We start from the raw sequence: 16,772 nt of genomic DNA, 5'->3' as shown, positions 1-16,772 counted from the left end.
CACTTCGGTGGCAGGGGCAGGTCTTGGCAGGCCAGGTGTAGAGCATCAAGACAAGCCCAAGTAAAATACGCAAACACACTGAGTGGCACACACACCGTAGTGGGCGCTCTCGGGGCCTCACCCGGCTCTCCTTGCACGACAGCGCACCTGTCACTGGCTGCCGTCAGCTTTGGCTGGTACTGGCTCGCGGATGCCCCCCTCTCTGCAAACCGCTCTTGGCTGATGAGCGCAACCTCGTTAGAAGACCCATGTGACCGGGGAGCCTGGGTGGCTCAGTCTGTTGATTTTCCGACTTCAGCTCAGGCCGTGATCTCACGGTTCATGAGTTCGAGCCCTACATCGGGCTCTCCGCTGACAGCTCAGAGCCTGCTTCAGATCCTCTGCTCCCTCCCTCTCTGCCTGCTCATGTGCTCGCGCGCGCTCTCTCGCCCTCTCAAAAATACATAAACATTTACAAAGATTTTTTTGAAAAAAAGACGACTGTGTGACCACCTTCCCCCAGATGCAAAAATCGGTAGCTAATGATGGAAGGACAAGGGGGGAACTGAGTATAAATCATCCCCCTTGCCTCAAAGGGGACCAACTGAGATCCTATCTAGTCTCCAGAATTCCCTTGGGATCAAGTTGACACTAGACTCCAGCTGAGAGCAAATTCCTGCCTAATTCTGTTCTCTGCTATCTTCCTCTCTCCCCACCTGCCGAGAACACGCCCTCCATACAGCACAAGCCTATGAATCCCCGTCTCCGACTTCCAGGAAACCCAGTCTAACGTCCAGATATAAGTTCTAATGGTAAATTAACAGTTACACTCCCTGTCTGCCAGCTGTCTATACGCAGTATAGTAAGCAGTAGCAATGAGCACAGTGAGGCAGCCTGTCGGCTGGGGATTAAGAGACTGCCCTCTGGACCCAGACCCAGATCCAAATCTCAGCTCGGCTACGTACCAGCTGGGCGGTGTTGGTTAAATCGCAGAAACTCTCCAAACACCAACGCCTCCTCCATAAAATATTAAAAACATTACATAACTTCGGGGTGCCCGGGCGGCTCAGTTGGTGAAGCGTCTGACTCTTGATTTCAGCTCAGGTCACGATCTCACAGCCGTGAGACCGGCCCTGCTTCCGGCTCCGTGCCGGGTGTGGAGCCCTGCTTAAGATTCTCTCTCTCCCTTTCTCTCTGACCCTCTCCCACTCTCTCGCTCTTTCTCAAGAAAAAAAAAAGGAAAACAAAAAATCATGTAACTTCAACCTTAGTGACGTTGAGAGGCTCCCGTTGAGACAATGCGTGCGGAGGGCTGAGCACAGAGTGAGAGTGAGGGCCTGCTTTTGCCACAATGACAGAAGAGAAAGCAAGTCGAAGGATGGTGCACGTTAGGATTTTCATGCTGAACGGGCCTGCAGGGACCGTCCGGTCCACTCCTCCTCCAGCTCTCCTCTCCACAAGGCACCATGGAGAAACTGAGGTCTGAGGAAGTTATGTGGTTTATTCAAAGTACCCTTGCTTTGTTTTCTACAGAGACGTTAGAAGCGTGAACAAATCTGTGTGCGTGAGAGAGAAAATGAGAATGACGTGGGTTGGGGGGGGTGGTGGACGGAGAACAGGGAACAGTAGGGGCACCCCCAGCGGCTAGGCCCGTGTTTCCCAGCACCCTCTGGGTGAAAACGCCAACACCTGCCAAGGTCTGAACGCCCCAGTTCTCTGCCTCTTCCTGGGCATGCGAACCACGCGTTCTGCCCCCTTGCAGTTGACTGAGGCCAGGTGACCGAGTGACGGCCGCTGGCATCTGGGCAGAGGGGAGGTGTGCCACTTCTGGGCATGGCCCATAGGATCTCCTTTGCGGGATTTTCCATTCTCCGCTCCATGCCGCCCCTGGAAATGTGGGTCGGAGATGGGGGCACATAAGGCAGAAATCCTGGGTTCAGGGCTCCCGCCGCCCCTACGGTGCACTGTGGTGCAAGTAATGAGGCTCCGTGTGCGTGTCCAGCCCCTAAGGAGTTTGTCGACAGCAGTCAGCTCACCTTCACCAATACTCTGAAACTAGAACGCCTAAATCATCCTTATGAAATATGCATAAACGACTATAAATCCTCCGGGAAGTTATGAGAAAGGGAAAGTAAACGGGTAGATAAAACAGCACTCGACAGGGAGCGTTCACCAAGAGGGTGGCTGCGGGAGTTCAGAATTTAAGGACAAAGGTGACCAAATTCTTCGGTTTGCGACCGGGAAGACCTAGACTAGCAGACCGACTTAGGTCAAGGTCTGCTGGGACCATGAGACATTGCACGTGGACTCAAATTAGAACACATCCACCAGATACTGTCTGAAAAACTCGAAACACAAAACAGAAACAAAAATTTTCACTGCCTCAGATTGCGTTCACTCATTCATTCAGGAAATGACACATCGAAAACTTCGTATGTACGAGGTGACAGAACAAACCCTTTCTAAAAGGGTCACTTAATAAATATTTTAGGCTTTTCAGGCAGGGCAGTCTCTGTGACAACCGGTCAACCCTGCTATGCAGCAGAAATAGACCGCATCTAAGAGACACTGGTGTGTGCGTGTTCCAATAAACTCTGTGAAGTAGAATCCCGGGTTGGCGGTATGCACGTGAACGGGCGTGGCCATGTTCCAAGGAAACTTTAACTATGAGCCACAAGGGCTGGTTTGCACACCCCTGAAAGGTTTTAGTAACACTGATCTCTATGAGTCCTACCACTTCTACAGTAGGATGATTTTAGGAACATGTTTGATAAAGAAAGGAAAACTAAAGTTTAGAAACCTGATTTCTGACGACTGCAGTAAGGACTGGTTTCTAACTGTCCAATATAAATATAAAATTTTATTGAAAAAAATCAGTCAATATGAATATCTCCTTTGAATAGTTATTCTAAATTATTAAGTAATACGTCATTCTTACACAGAATCCGAAACAGGCTCCAGGCTCTGACCCGTCAGCACAGAGCCCGACGTGGGGCTTGAACCCACAAAGTGTGAGATGATGACCTGAGCTGAAGTCAGATGCTTAACCAACTGAGCCACCCAGGAGCCCCAGTTGACTGAATTTATTTTTAAATTTAATCGCGTATTGACAAAAGGAAACAATTTAAACTCCAGAATTCCAGCAGCTTCTCTTAGAAATGGCCACCAAGTTTTCATACATGTGTTTGGTTCAATATATGAAGAACTCTAAAGAGAAAACTTCCTTCAGCACATCAGAGATCTTACAGATTCAATCAAGTGATCTTAACATCACAGACTAGAAAAGCAGCTTCTTCAAAGTATATGGGAGTGAGACAGCAGTTACCCAACACAGGGTTTCAACCTTGGTGCCATTAGAACTCAGAGCCACCGTGGTCTTTGTGGAGTGGGGACAACCGACCCTACGCATTACGGGATGTTGAGCAGAATTCCTGGCTTCCACCCCACAGATGTGTCTCACCGTTCCCATCAGAGATGAAAGCCAGAGGTTCTCAGCAGGTTCAGCAGCCCCCAGTTGAGAAACACTGGTTAAGATAACGTCAGGTTGAAAGTCAGTTCCCCAAACTTAAAGATCCAGGAAACAAAGTTAACATCTATGCTAACTTCCAACAGAAATCTCTACCGATATTGACCAGGTAGTCACACACTTAATGGTTTTTAACTAACAACTCATGGATAGGCAGGTGGCAAATTGGAGCACAGATTTCGATTTTTCTGCTTATTCCAGCAGTTGTGAGTGAGAAACGGGCTGTGAATTCCTTTCCCTCGGTAACAAAACAATATGAAAATGGATTTGGAGCAATTCCCTCAAAGAATATTAGAAAGATGGGGAGCCTAAATGAGCTGCAGTCCCTTGTGCTCTTGGGATGCTGTTCAAGGAGCGTCTACCTCGGGCCATCCCAGGCATCACCCCAGAGGGGCAAATGTTGTCAATTAGTCTTGAGGCCAGCTGCGTTTCTGAATTTCTCAAAAACCTTCTTTGTTCTTAAAAAATAACTGCGGTGATCAAAGCAAGAAGGAAGGTGATCTGAAGAGCTGAATCTGGCTACCGTGACAAGACGCGCGAAACACTCACAACGGTGAGCAGCCACGTCTTCGATCGCCAAGCCTGACTGGCTTTCAAGATGTCACGGCTAAATTGTAGCACTCAGTGGCCACAGGGAAACTGATCACATCCTCTGAGTGGAAAGATGCTTTCTAAATGATATCACATCGACGTCTGGTTCTCTCGACATTGATGAAAACCAGGTTTTCTTTCCTTAAATTAAAAGCAACTCTCGGTCTTGCACTTTAATACAGAAGGTATGCCTGTTTGAAGACAGTAACAAATATTCTGAGTACAGGCATTTTACCTCGTGGTACACCTATATGTGCATATTTCTGTGGTGATGCCAAGGCATTTTCCTCAAGCAGATAATGTTCATCCAGGGTAACAGAGAAAATGTGTCCGACCCAATCCTGGATCAAACCTTTACTGCTTTAGAAACCCCACCAGTGATGTCTCGCCCTAACTAGAGAGGGAAAGGGAAAGACTGCTTTGAATCCGGGTTCTGTCCAGCCTCCAGACTGCTTTCAGCATCTGGCTTATCAGGCAATCTGACCTGGCTGTGAGTTTTCCCATTCTGAGGCCACCCGACCGAACTCCATTTTCCTCACCAGCGGATCTCGGCACAGTTTCATGAGCCGAGTCACAAGGCATGGCCACGTCCGGATGGACGGTGTGCTGACTCCTGTGTGTAATGCCAGCAGCCTGTGTCTGGTCCTCCCTTCGCTGCTCAGGGGGAAACAAGACCTGCCCCCACTTCTCCTCTCACCAAACACCATAAATGGGGATCACCAGTCTGGGGACCATCTTGATCTGAGGGAGCGGGGACGGGGAGGGTGCACGGAGAGGTGTTCACTGTGCCCCTGTTATGGCCGGGGGCTGGGCTGGCTCCTCTCTGTACAGCAGGACGTTGAATTCAGGGATCATTCGTGGGAGACGGTCTCTAGAATTCTGTAACAACCAGCCAACAGAAGGAGAAAAAGGAATATCATCTAGCATCTTCTGTCATGTTACTGATCCTAAAACACGATCGAGGCAAGGAGACGAATTCGGGGCAGAGGAAGAGTACAGAGCATTACTGAGCAGACAGGTGGCTGGCGGGTCAGAAAGGAGTGGATCGGAGTCGGCAGTCACCTGTATTGTCCTAGAAGTATGCTTTGGGGTGAGAGGGCACACACGTGTGTTTCTGGATGCCTCCTTCCGCAAGCGCCTCTCATGGCTCTAGTTTCTGGGTTGTGTTCCTTTCCTTCTCTTGAATTGAGGGACGAAAATATGAAGCTTACCTCCACCCCCTAATGCAGAGTTCAAAAAAGTTAAAGAGCAAACATATTACTCGAGACCAAGGCATTAAAACAGACATTTGTCTCGCATCTACCACCTGCAGGTAATCTAATCTGATGACCCAACACCAAGGAGACAGAAATAGAACGTTCCTCATGACACACAGAGTGAATTTGCATGTGAATCAATGGGTGCTCGTCAGAAACCGAGGCTGTGAGGCTACGAAATGAATCAGAGGGTCACCTGCCCAAAGTGGCTCAGGATGAGTCACAAAGACAGTGTGTCTACCGGGGGGACTCAGGACCGGCAATCTTTTTCTAGATTAAGAAGAGCATGGGGCGAAAGTGTTTACCAGAGAGGACGGCAAAACTAAATGTTTGCTCAATGCTAGGAAAGAACCTCCAGGTGACAGGTTAGAAAGCTATAAGCAGCGTGACACTGACAGACAAGGTGGAGGCACCCCACGGCGATGGAGAGAGACAGGATCAACGCAGGCAGCCACCAGAGGTGGACCCTGCCGTCATGCAGAGAGGGGCAAGATCAAATGAAGCCTTGTCCGGTGTGAAACAAGGGCTCTCGATGATTCTCAATACCGACGATCTCCACTCTGTGGCAAACTGTTTTCCTCCTCGCCTCAGCTTCCCCACCTTCCATGTTGAAACACTCACTTGTTATCTTTAGTGAGAGACGGAAGGAGGCAATTATTAGCCTGAAATGTTCAAATTAATCCAGCTGATCCTAGTAGAAACTAATATTTCTACGACACAGCTGAAGGCTTCCGAGTCATAAATGCCTCTGTACGCATTCTCTACAACTGGAACATCCAACGGGGTAGCACTTGCCCTGGTGCTGTCTTGAACTGGTGCTCTCTATGTAAAACACGCATGAGACTTTACGGATTTAATCTTAAAAATGTAATATCTCACTGATTTCTTGAAATGAGTACGTATTGAAATAATATTTTTGATATGAGTCAAGACAAACGTATTATTAAAAATGATTCCCATTTCTTTGTACTTGTTTCAAAATGACCAAGCACCAGTTTCAACAAACTACCCGTGAGGCTCACATTATGTTTCTACTGGACGGTGCTGATTACACCACCAATATAGCCCTTTCTTTAGCTGTACACCTCTCTTTTTGGTCACCCTGGGAAATAGTCATTGAAATTACAAGAAATTAGTCATAGAAATCAAGAAGACAACTTTACTGAAGACATGTAAGAAAGAACAGTCTGCCAGCTTCATCACTCTCCATACGGAGTACACAGGAGGCTACCGAGCAGCACAACCACCGCAAAATGTGCATCTTGCACTGTTTTGCACCAACGGCAGAGTGATGTCTGACAGCTGGCACCAGGGCTATGTCATCAAAGCCACCATTCAGAAAGTCACTGACTTCTTGCCGGGTCCCATGTCAGTAAACTGTGCGCTCTCTCACCAAGGGGTCATGCTGATGGGTTTTCAACCAACAACCTCAACTTGAGTTCCACCAGAAGGCCATCGCGATGACAGGAAACCATGATGGGAAAAGCAACTTGGTTCCCTTGCCCCCACAGCAACGTCATATACAGCGTCAATGGCAAATGCGTCTGTTTGTTCCGAAATAGCTAAATTTGCAAGAAAAACACACTGGGCTCTGATAAACCCTTCACCAAAATTCCTGGGTTTGCCCATTAATTATCACATTTGCTTTATCACTCTTTCTGCATGCGTGTATTGTAATTTTTAAATGATTTCAGAAGTTAGGAAAATGATACCCTTTACTCCTCCTTATCTCAGGTTTGTCCAGAGAACAAGGTCATTCTCCTACATAATCACATTACAGTTATCAAAATCAGAAAATTACTATCAATACATTTCTGCTGTCTATTCTGAAGACGTTAAAATGCTGCCAGTTGTCCCAATGGTGCCCTTTATAGAAGCAAGAAAAAACATTTTCTTCTCTTCCAAGATAGAAGTTGGATTGAGTGTTTCGTTTGACTGCCATGCCATTTTTTCTCCTTGATGATGGACTAGCCCTTCATTCTTTACATGCCCTTCATAACCTGGTGATTTTTGAAGAGTAGAGGCCAGTTTTTATAGAATGCCCCTCAGTTTTGGTTTGTGTTCTGGTTCCTCCTGATAAAACTGGTTGGAATAACAAGCATACCTTGCTGTGTCCTTCTCCATGCACTGAATCAGGACACGTTGACTAAGTTCTCTGTCCCATTACTTGGTTATGGTGAGAATGGCTGGGTTTCTTCACCATCAAGTCATAATTTTCCTCTTGTAATTAACAAATATCACATAGGTAACTACTTGGAGACTTTACAAATATCTTGGCCATCATCAAAATCTCAGCCATAAATTTTAGCAGCCGTTGATCATTTTTGCCTGAATCAATTTTTAGTGTGATGGTAACCAAATGATGTCTTAATGAAATCATGCCTTTAATATCTGGCAGTTGGCATTTGACAGTAAGGAAGAATGGCCCCTCCTTCTGCCTCATTTGCTTATTCATTCATTTCTTTTCTGATGTTGGTATATTCTCGTTGATTCTTATTCACCGTGTTATAATCTGATACCATCATTATTTAACAATCCATTGTCCCAGATTTCTTCAGTGAGCCCAACGTTCAGTTGGCACCTGGGTCCTTTGGACCTGCCCTCATCATTCTCTGAATATGTCCTGAATTCTGGAAACAACAAGACCTTCTAGGCCTCTCTGAGACTTTTGCCGCCCAGACCCTGGAACCGGCTACTTCTCCAAAAAACTTTAGTTCATTTTAGTGTGTGGTTAAATTTAGAAACCAAGAACTGTATATTAAATGTGCTCATTGCTACTACGATGGCACTCCTTCCAGAACCTTCCAGCCAACAAAACTAGGAAACAAGGAAATGAGAGAGCACGTACATGTAAACAAATATGTGCACACACATCTACACGCACCACTTTTTCCCACACACACATACACAATGCGGCAGACCGTCTATTACACCATGAGAGTCAAAATGGCATAATATATAGTTCCCACCTATTGAAAGATCTATATTTTTATAAAAGATTCTTCAAAATCAGAGTTTTAAAATGGTATTTTAGTTACACTGCTGATCATTCTGATTGCTTCTTAATACATTCACGATTTTCCCAACAAATCAACTCCTACAAGGACTTATACACTAAAGAAAACCAAACCAAAACAAAAGACGTATATGCTAAACTACAGTGGCAAGATCACTCATCGTCTGGTGTGATGAAATGATTACAATACTAAGTCATTATTTAGCATCATCACTTTTAAAAACAAACACAATTAACATTTGTTGACAAATTGCTATGGCTTCTTCCTTCTGCACATTTTACTCTATTTAATTTTGGCAGTGACAGCGTGGGGAGATCGTGCCTTGTGGCCGTTTCACAGATGAGGAAACCCACAGCTGCTGGGAGGAAGGGAGCTATATCACAAACCCAGGTCTATCGTCTTCAAAGCCCTTGCGTTTTTACCAAAATTAGCTTTGCTTGTGGGATTGGCTTATTTTGAAGCCCTGGTGAATGAAAGATAGGTAGAATGTTAAACCCTAGCTGGGGTGCCTGGCTGGCTAGGTCAGTAGAGCATGCAGCTTCCGATGTTGGGGTTGTGAGTTTGAGCCCCACATTGGGTGCGGAGCTTACCTAAAAAAAAAACACCCTAGCTCCAAAGTTTCCTGGATGTTCACAAATCCCAGCATTACATGCAGAAGAAATTAACACAAACTCCTCTCCAACTACTTCTTAGGGGTCTAGTACAGGAGGGTGACATTACAATTGAAGACCTTTTCCCAAGTTACACACGGCCCAGGAATAGTTCTAGCACGTTCCATGGGGAGTTCCAGATAGTCGGTGAGAGAGAGAGTCATGTCCTAACTCTCCCCTTGTCCAAGGAGACCATGGTTACCAGACCCTTCTAAAAGCCTGGAGGGCAACAGTGGGCCTTTGTGATTCACATCTGCCTCTAAAATATACACTCTACTCAGGCAGAAGGATCTGTGTCCTTCTTCAAACTGTAAAAACAGAAGTACGTAAAGTGCATTTGTATCTATGGCCACTTACTCTTTTCTATACGTGGTTTTTTACCCCTATACTCATATTTATTTAATTATAAAAGGTAAAGAGGAAACAAAGATGTTTTCCTAAGGGAACTGACTTTTCCAAAACTATGATGGCTGAATGCAGCAAAATAAATAATCAATGGCCATTCTAACTGCGGGTGGGGGCGGAGTGGGTAAGGGCTCTCCCAGACATTGAGGGGATGTCCTCTGAATTATCTATCATGTGGTGAAGACTAAATCAGGACGATGCCCATGATAGGAAGGGAGGATGCACAGTAGGAAAAAAGGGCCAATCGGGAATTAAGGCAGGTGACGACTCATATCAGATAGGGTCCGGCAGCGTGACTCACTGAGGAAGCGAATCTCTGCTCTGGCGTGATTAATACCTTTACACACATCTGTCTTCATTCTCTCAAACGGTAAGCTCATCGGGATGGAAAATGAAAGCTTGAGAAAGATAAATCGCACCTACCTGGATCAGAGACAAATCCTCAAGCTGTAACCTGAAGAGGTAGTTTCTACAAAACACAAAAGGAGAGGAGTTTTAATTTTAATAGATTCAAAAGATTACAGGTCATCAAAATTATGAGAACAAGGCAAAACAAAGCCATGATTTGGGGCTTTCCAAGAATGCGTGTAGCACAGTTGTCCTCACACCTCAGAATTCAGAGAGGCATTCAGTATGTCAGCACGTTTGAGATTGGCACATTTGAGATTGGCAAGAGGGTTAAGGAATAAGGTGCATGCGTGTGTGTGTGTGTGTGTGTGTGTGTGTGTGTGTGTGACTACAGTGAATCTCAGTTATCAATGGACTCTCTTGATCCATGTGGAATGGACCAAAGGACACAGGCAGTCGATTCTGAAATGGAGTTTAAGTAAGAGAATACAAACCCATTCTATGAGTCTTCATTCTTATGGATCACCTACATTCACCATGATTTATAGTTACAACACATCCTGCTTTGGAATTCAACCACAGTCTGAGTATTACAGTGTTCTGTCTTGCTGGATGCATTTGGTGTGTACAAGTTTAGAAGCATCAACTCGTCGGTCCACAATCAAGGGTGTGAAAGAGTCCCCTCTGGCTGCCCAAGAGTGAGGCAAGAAATCAGAGAAAAAGAAAGGATCTGTCTTGACAATGAAGGGGAAGAACAATGAAATATGCAGTGGCGATCAGCACAGCGGGGGGGGGGGGGGGGTGCAGAACACAAACATCAGCCACATTAGGCTCTAGACTCTACTGCTGTAGGTTTCGAAACAAATTGGCCTCCTCCTGCGAGTTGCTTTGGCCTCTGACTCAAATCATGAATGCCCCCTTAATGAGGAGCTGGTGCAGGGAGAGCCACGCTCCAGGGACCATGGAGGAGAAAGTTAGCCCAGGTGTAAACAGTAATGGCAGGAGACCTGGCACCCAACAGACAGACCCTACGAAGGCACGAGTGCGGGACGGGTCTGTAAGAAGCTATTGTTTTGGGGAGCCTGAGTGGCTCGGTCCGTTGAGCCTCTGACTTGATTTCAGCTCAGGTCATGATCCCAGGGTCCTGGGATGGAGCCCCATGTCCGGCTCGATGCTGAGCATGGCGCCTGCTTAAGATCTCCCTCTCTCTCCCTCTTCCCCCTCCCCTGCTCTCACTCTCTATATATATAATTTTAAAAAGAAACTATCATTTTACATAACGGGCTGGCCCGACCAAGGTTATTTCCATGGAACTAAGCGATTAACAAGTTTCTCAACACCAGCAAGAAACTCAAGTAGATTATTTTCACTATTTGGAGAGATGGGTAGATGTCTGAAGTGGACACATGCTGTCCTAGTGGAAGTGGTAAGTGACGGCCAAGTCAGGACAATGGGCATGACCTCGAGAGGACCAAGAAGCATCCCTACTGAGCGGCCAGACATGGGAAGACAAAGCCAATAGAGAGGCTGAGGGCTAGTAGCCTGTGCGCGCACACCGTTTGGAACAAGCAAAAGGATGAGCTCACTGGTAGAGCTGTCTCCGGCATCCCCGGCATCGCCCCTTGGTCACTCTGCCGTCTTAGAGTCTGCCCCCCACCGCGGAGCCACCGCCATCTTGCACGGCGTGGAAGTTGCCTCCTCCAAGCCACTTAAGTGGCCTCTTCACCACACCCTTTCCAACATCCAATTTAACCTATGAAATAATGCCAGAGAAGCTCCCAGAAAACACTGCGTGGCCCAGGCCACCTCCGCCACAAGGCCATTTGGGGAACACTTGCCCTCTCTTTTATGGCAGATGGATCAGAGCCCTCCGCACAGACCCAGATTAAGGATGACTTTGACAAGGCAGTGCGACAGCAGGTCTATTTTTATTTAGTCGGGCAGCATGCGGAGGCCAGGTTTCCACCAGAAACATCTCCCTGCAGGGGGAGGAACGGGAGCCCAGCATGCGCGGAAGAGGGTAGTTGAGCTGCCGAGGAAACACCACTGTTGGCTGCTAGCATTTAAAGATTTGCCAGCCTTCACCCGATGTGCCACAGAGGCCGGCGTGACTCCTCCCAGGGAAGTTAGCAATCTAGACACACGCACAGGTCAGTTTTCCAGATGAGAGGCTTACAGGTGGCACCACCGGCAATTACTGGCCACTCATCGCCTTCATGAGCACGATGGCTCCCTACCCTCACCCCCGCCTCCTAATTGGCTTCCTGCCTGCAGGATGCTGCCGGCCATCACCGCGCAGTGACCACGGGAGCCAGAAGGATACTTGTGCGAAAGCCAAAGCTGTGCCAGGACACAACCTTGTGAGGGAAGCTTAAGCACCCCATGCCTGGGTGCTCTCATCTGTAAAATGGGGCCCATACTCCTACCTCCGCCCTGCGGCTGTGGCGAGGGTTACCTCCAAGGAAAGCACTGATGGCTCCTGATTCATTGCAAGCAGTCGATCAATCGTGGCCACACGCAGACAGTTTATGGAAAATACTGAAATTTCCAGCCACATTGCAATTCTCAGCAGATTCCCCATTGCACGGGAAAGGAACGAGAGCCGCTCTCCAGCCATTTCCGGTTTCCGGCGGAAGCCGGCCTGACTGTGCGTTCAGGTGCGTGGGGGCATTGTCTGCAGGGACAGTACAGCGCTATTGGGTTTTCAGATTTATAGCCTCGTGGTTCTGGGACCCAGTCACCACATTCTTCCACTCACTAGCTCTTTTAAGAAAGACTTTTTCTGTAAACATTTCCAGTAAAAGAAATTGTTCATATTTTTAGTCAATTAATTACCTAAGGGGTCTGATGAGGTTGAAAGGCCACCTCTCTCTCAAGCCTCTCATACACCCACCCCCATCTCTCTCTATCTCTCTCTCTCACACACACCCACACACACACACACACACACACACATCTAAATCTGGGAACTTTCTAGAAAGGCACTTCTCATACACAAAGAGCTGGAAGTGCCTTCACAACACTGAGGAAAGAAGATGGTGGTGTCCACCATGCTCCATAGAGCTCCGGGCAGGACAACTGGAGAGAAAAGTTCAAAGTCCTCCATTTTGGGTCGGAGGACATACAGAGAATATTCTCGGAAACCCCTCAGTGCCCTTTTCAGGTGCTGTCCATGAGGGAAGGGTTATAGCATGAATGTTTGGATCCCCCCAAATGCTTATGTTGAAACCCTAACCCCCAAAGGGGATGGTGTTAGGAGGCAAAGCTCTGGGGAGGTGATTAGGTCATGAGGGTGGCCGCCCTCGTACAAGAAGCTCCAGAAATGCTTCACCTCTTCGACCATGTGAGGACACAGGGAGACAGTGGCCAATCTGTAACCCAGAACCCAGCCATGCTCCCTGACCTTGGACTTCCATCCTCTAGAACCAGGAGATAGAAATCTCTGCTGTTTATAAGCCACCCAAGTCTGTAGAGTTCTGTTCTAGCGGCCCCAACAGACCAAGACAGGAAGACACGGGCTTATGATAAGAAACATGCCACGTTCTGGGGCCACATCTCCCCAAGCAAAAACTAACTCTGCTGAGGATCCTTTTTCTGCCTGGCACGTCCCAGTATGCAAAGGTGCCCCTCCCCGCCTCACCATTGCTGGTGAATTTCAACCTTGTACTTCTACTCCCCTGAATACCTGAGAGCTGTGGTGCCCTCACAACCATTTCATCAGCGATAAATCAGGGTGGTGGAGACATTCAACAGGTGAACAGAGAGGAAGGGGACAGAGAAAGAGCCACAGTGCTCAGGCTACCCATGCCAGCACCCCAGGGAAGAGAAGCATCAAAGGAGACCGAAACGTTTCCTTTGGTATGTTCTAGGTTACAAGATGCAAACTGGTGATTTTTAAAACCATCCTCTGTTTTTTTTTTTTAACCTAAAAAAAAACCCCAAAGAACAGAGGATTCAAGAATTTTAAAGCTGAGCCATTCTTAGAGTGTTATCTACCTTCAATCTGTCCATGAGGAAACTTCTGCAAATAAAGAGGTGCAGGGTGATTTATTCAAGACTATTAGGATCAGATAAAGTCCCAACATTAGAATCAGAACCTCTCAGACCATGCTGTCCCTTGGCCCCTGTGCCACACGGCTTCACCAATCAGTCATCCCATGTCACTTTCCGAGTTTCATGGGCACACCCCCCCCAACACACACACGTACACAGAAACACACAGTAATAGTTCTTACAGCACAATTATTTTCTGTCTTCATTGTTCATTCGCAGGCACATTTACGTACCATTTTGAGACCATTCTGGTCTTAACACTACTAATGGCTGTCTTTTGATTCTAGGTAATTGATTCTCACCCCTGGGACTCATTTCTGACTGTGACATATGTCTCCCCATTAAGCGAACATGTTAACCCTACTGGTCTGGCTCATTAAATGGTGTCTCCTTTCTCCCTCCTTATTTCTCACAGTTTTTTTCCTGAAACTGCCTGCCCATACTTTTTTTTTTTTTTAACTTTTTTAATGTTTATTCATTTTTGAGAGACAGAGCATGAGTAGGAGAGGGGCAGAGAGGGAGGGAGACACAGCCACAAAGCAGGCTCTCAGTCTCCGAGCTGTCAGCCCAGAGCCCGATGCGGGGCTCAAACCCACGAGCCATGAGATCGTGACCTGAGCTGAAATTGGGTGCTTAACCAACTGAGCCACCCAGGCACCCCTGCCCATACTTAAGAGTGCCCATGTTTCTTCATTTATAACATGAGAGAGCTAAACTATACCATCTGTCAGTATTTTTAAGTAACACAAATCCCTAAAAGACTGTAACCCTTTTTAGATAGGAAATGGCCAAGGGAGTTGAATGAATTTGTGACCAATCTAATAAAAGACTTGTCGCCCTGACGTATTTCAACAAATTCCTGAGAAATACTTTTTTGAGTGTTTTTTATTTTTTTGCAACCAAGTACCATATTGCAAAATAATTTTAAATAAAAACTCAGCATGTAAAAGAGGAAGGATAGTTCTTCATTAATGAAAATTCATCCAACAAAGTACTCACACATAATATTTGTTCATCAAGTTGATTAAAGTGACTTAAAATTTTTGAAACTAGAATTACGGGAAATATGTATTGATAACCTTGTACAACCTTTGTGGTGGTTGGTTGGTTACATTTTTGTTGTTACTTTTTGTTTGATTTCGGAGACAAAGAATTGGTAAGGGCTTACAAATATTTGTTGAATACATGACTGTGATCTACACAAAATCCAGGTAGACAACTTAATGCCTTCTTGGACCTTTCCATATTAGAAATATATAATATGAGGGGCGCCTGGGTGGCTCAGTCGGTTAGGCGTCCGACTTCGGCTTAGGTCACGATCTCACGGTCCGTGAGTTCGAGCCCCGCGTCGGGCTCTGGGCTGATGGCTCGGAGCCTGGAGCCTGCTTTCGATTCTGTGTCTCCCTCTCTCTCTGCCCCTCCCCTGTTCATGCTCTGTCTCTCTCTGTCTCAAAAATAAATAAACGTTAAAAAAAAAAATTTAAAAAAAAAAAAGAAATATATAATATGACACATCCCAGTATTCACTTTCTCTATCATGATTTTCAACGATTTTAAAAATGTTTTTAAGAAATGAAATATAAATGAAACATTTGTGGAATTCCCCAATCACCTCCCTGGAACTTGAGAATCTGACAAAACACAGTGTGGATTCTACTATTCTCAAATGCCTTTCCTCAAACTATTCGGTTCCAAGTATAGCTTGAAGTCCATTTTTGCTACTGGACAAATTCCAACACAGCTAGCAACAAGAGGGACCCGAAATCTCCCAAGACAGCTTGATCCATCACAGTTTGGGTCAGCGACCTATGAAGCTAAAGATTACAAAAGGAAAGAAAATCTTCTAAAGGGAATAAAAAATTGATATTCCCAGATGTTGGGCCACTCACACACTAAAGCAAGATCTATGGTCCTCTGTAAGTGGCTGTTCTCCGGGGCATTCCAGAAGGGGCAACCACTTTATCTTGCACTCGTGAGCACACCGAGGAGGGAAAACAATATATGTGAGGTTCACAAGAAAGGCTACCAACCTTTCCAACATGAAGGGGTAATGATTCTGGCTTCCAGCCAACAGGGAATGCTAACCAAATGTTTCATATCGGGTCAGTTTCTCTAGGAGGGCAAAGCTCTGAGCAACCCAAAGCATTTAAGTGGTCTCATTCATCATCATAACACCCTGGGAGATGTAAATAGGTAGTAATAAGGAATATCACCATTCTACAGGGACAAAGGCAGTGATGCAACAGGTTAAGGGATTAGAATTTTTTAGAATGCATCAGTGGTACAGCTTAGGAGAACTAGTCTGTATTTCCATTCCCCGCCCCCCCCCCCCCATTTCCAGAAGTACCAAGCAAGAGTTTACCACGCTGGAAAGGTTCAGTTTTACAATGATAGTAAATGAAAGTATGCGTTTTTCTTCCCTTGGTATGGATCTCCTTTTTTTTTTTTTTCCAAATGTCTTGGAATAAAATTTGACATTGCTCATTCACATGTAATAACCGTATTACTTTTAGGAGTAATAATGTATGAGGGATACATAGATCCAACAGACTGAATAATTCAAATCACAAAGCCATTAAATTTGGCAGACAGAACTTGACAGTTTCCCCACTAGACATCTGAACGCGTTTTCTCCCTCCTCACTGGAGTTGATTTCTTATTGATTGTAGGATTGCATAACCCATTCCTGCGTCCTATCATATCCCCCAGTGGCCTATTAGCAACAAATCACTAAGCACAACAACATATCCTCTGAGGGAGCAGTGCGGGCCGTAATAGACGAAGTTCATTTGTGTCTTCATGTAAAGTAATAAAATTCAGCCAGCATTAAAGAAAAGGTTGAGCATCATGAGCATATTAACTAAATGACTCATTTTATCTAGAGACACTATAAAACTTAACTCTGACCTCCATTAATTATGAAAGACACAGGTGTTTTAAAATGACA

At 45.9% G+C, this 16,772-nt stretch overlaps 1 protein-coding gene across 4 annotated transcripts in view; it reads right to left on the bottom strand.

The window, feature by feature from the left end:
- Positions 1-16,772, bottom strand: part of SEMA5A (semaphorin 5A) — a 473,593-nt gene that overhangs the window by 234,563 nt on the left and 222,258 nt on the right. For all 4 annotated transcript variants that reach the window (XM_042997660.1, XM_042997674.1, XM_042997671.1 and 1 more), the window contains one exon: positions 9,848-9,893. In XM_042997660.1, coding sequence (XP_042853594.1) covers positions 9,848-9,893 — 46 coding nt within the window. The remainder of the gene's footprint in view (positions 1-9,847; positions 9,894-16,772) is intronic.

This window comes from Panthera tigris, chromosome A1, assembly GCF_018350195.1.
Source record: "Panthera tigris isolate Pti1 chromosome A1, P.tigris_Pti1_mat1.1, whole genome shotgun sequence".
In the NCBI taxonomy this organism is placed as follows: domain Eukaryota; kingdom Metazoa; phylum Chordata; class Mammalia; order Carnivora; family Felidae; genus Panthera; species Panthera tigris.
This window is presented reverse-complemented; position numbering and strand designations above follow the sequence as displayed.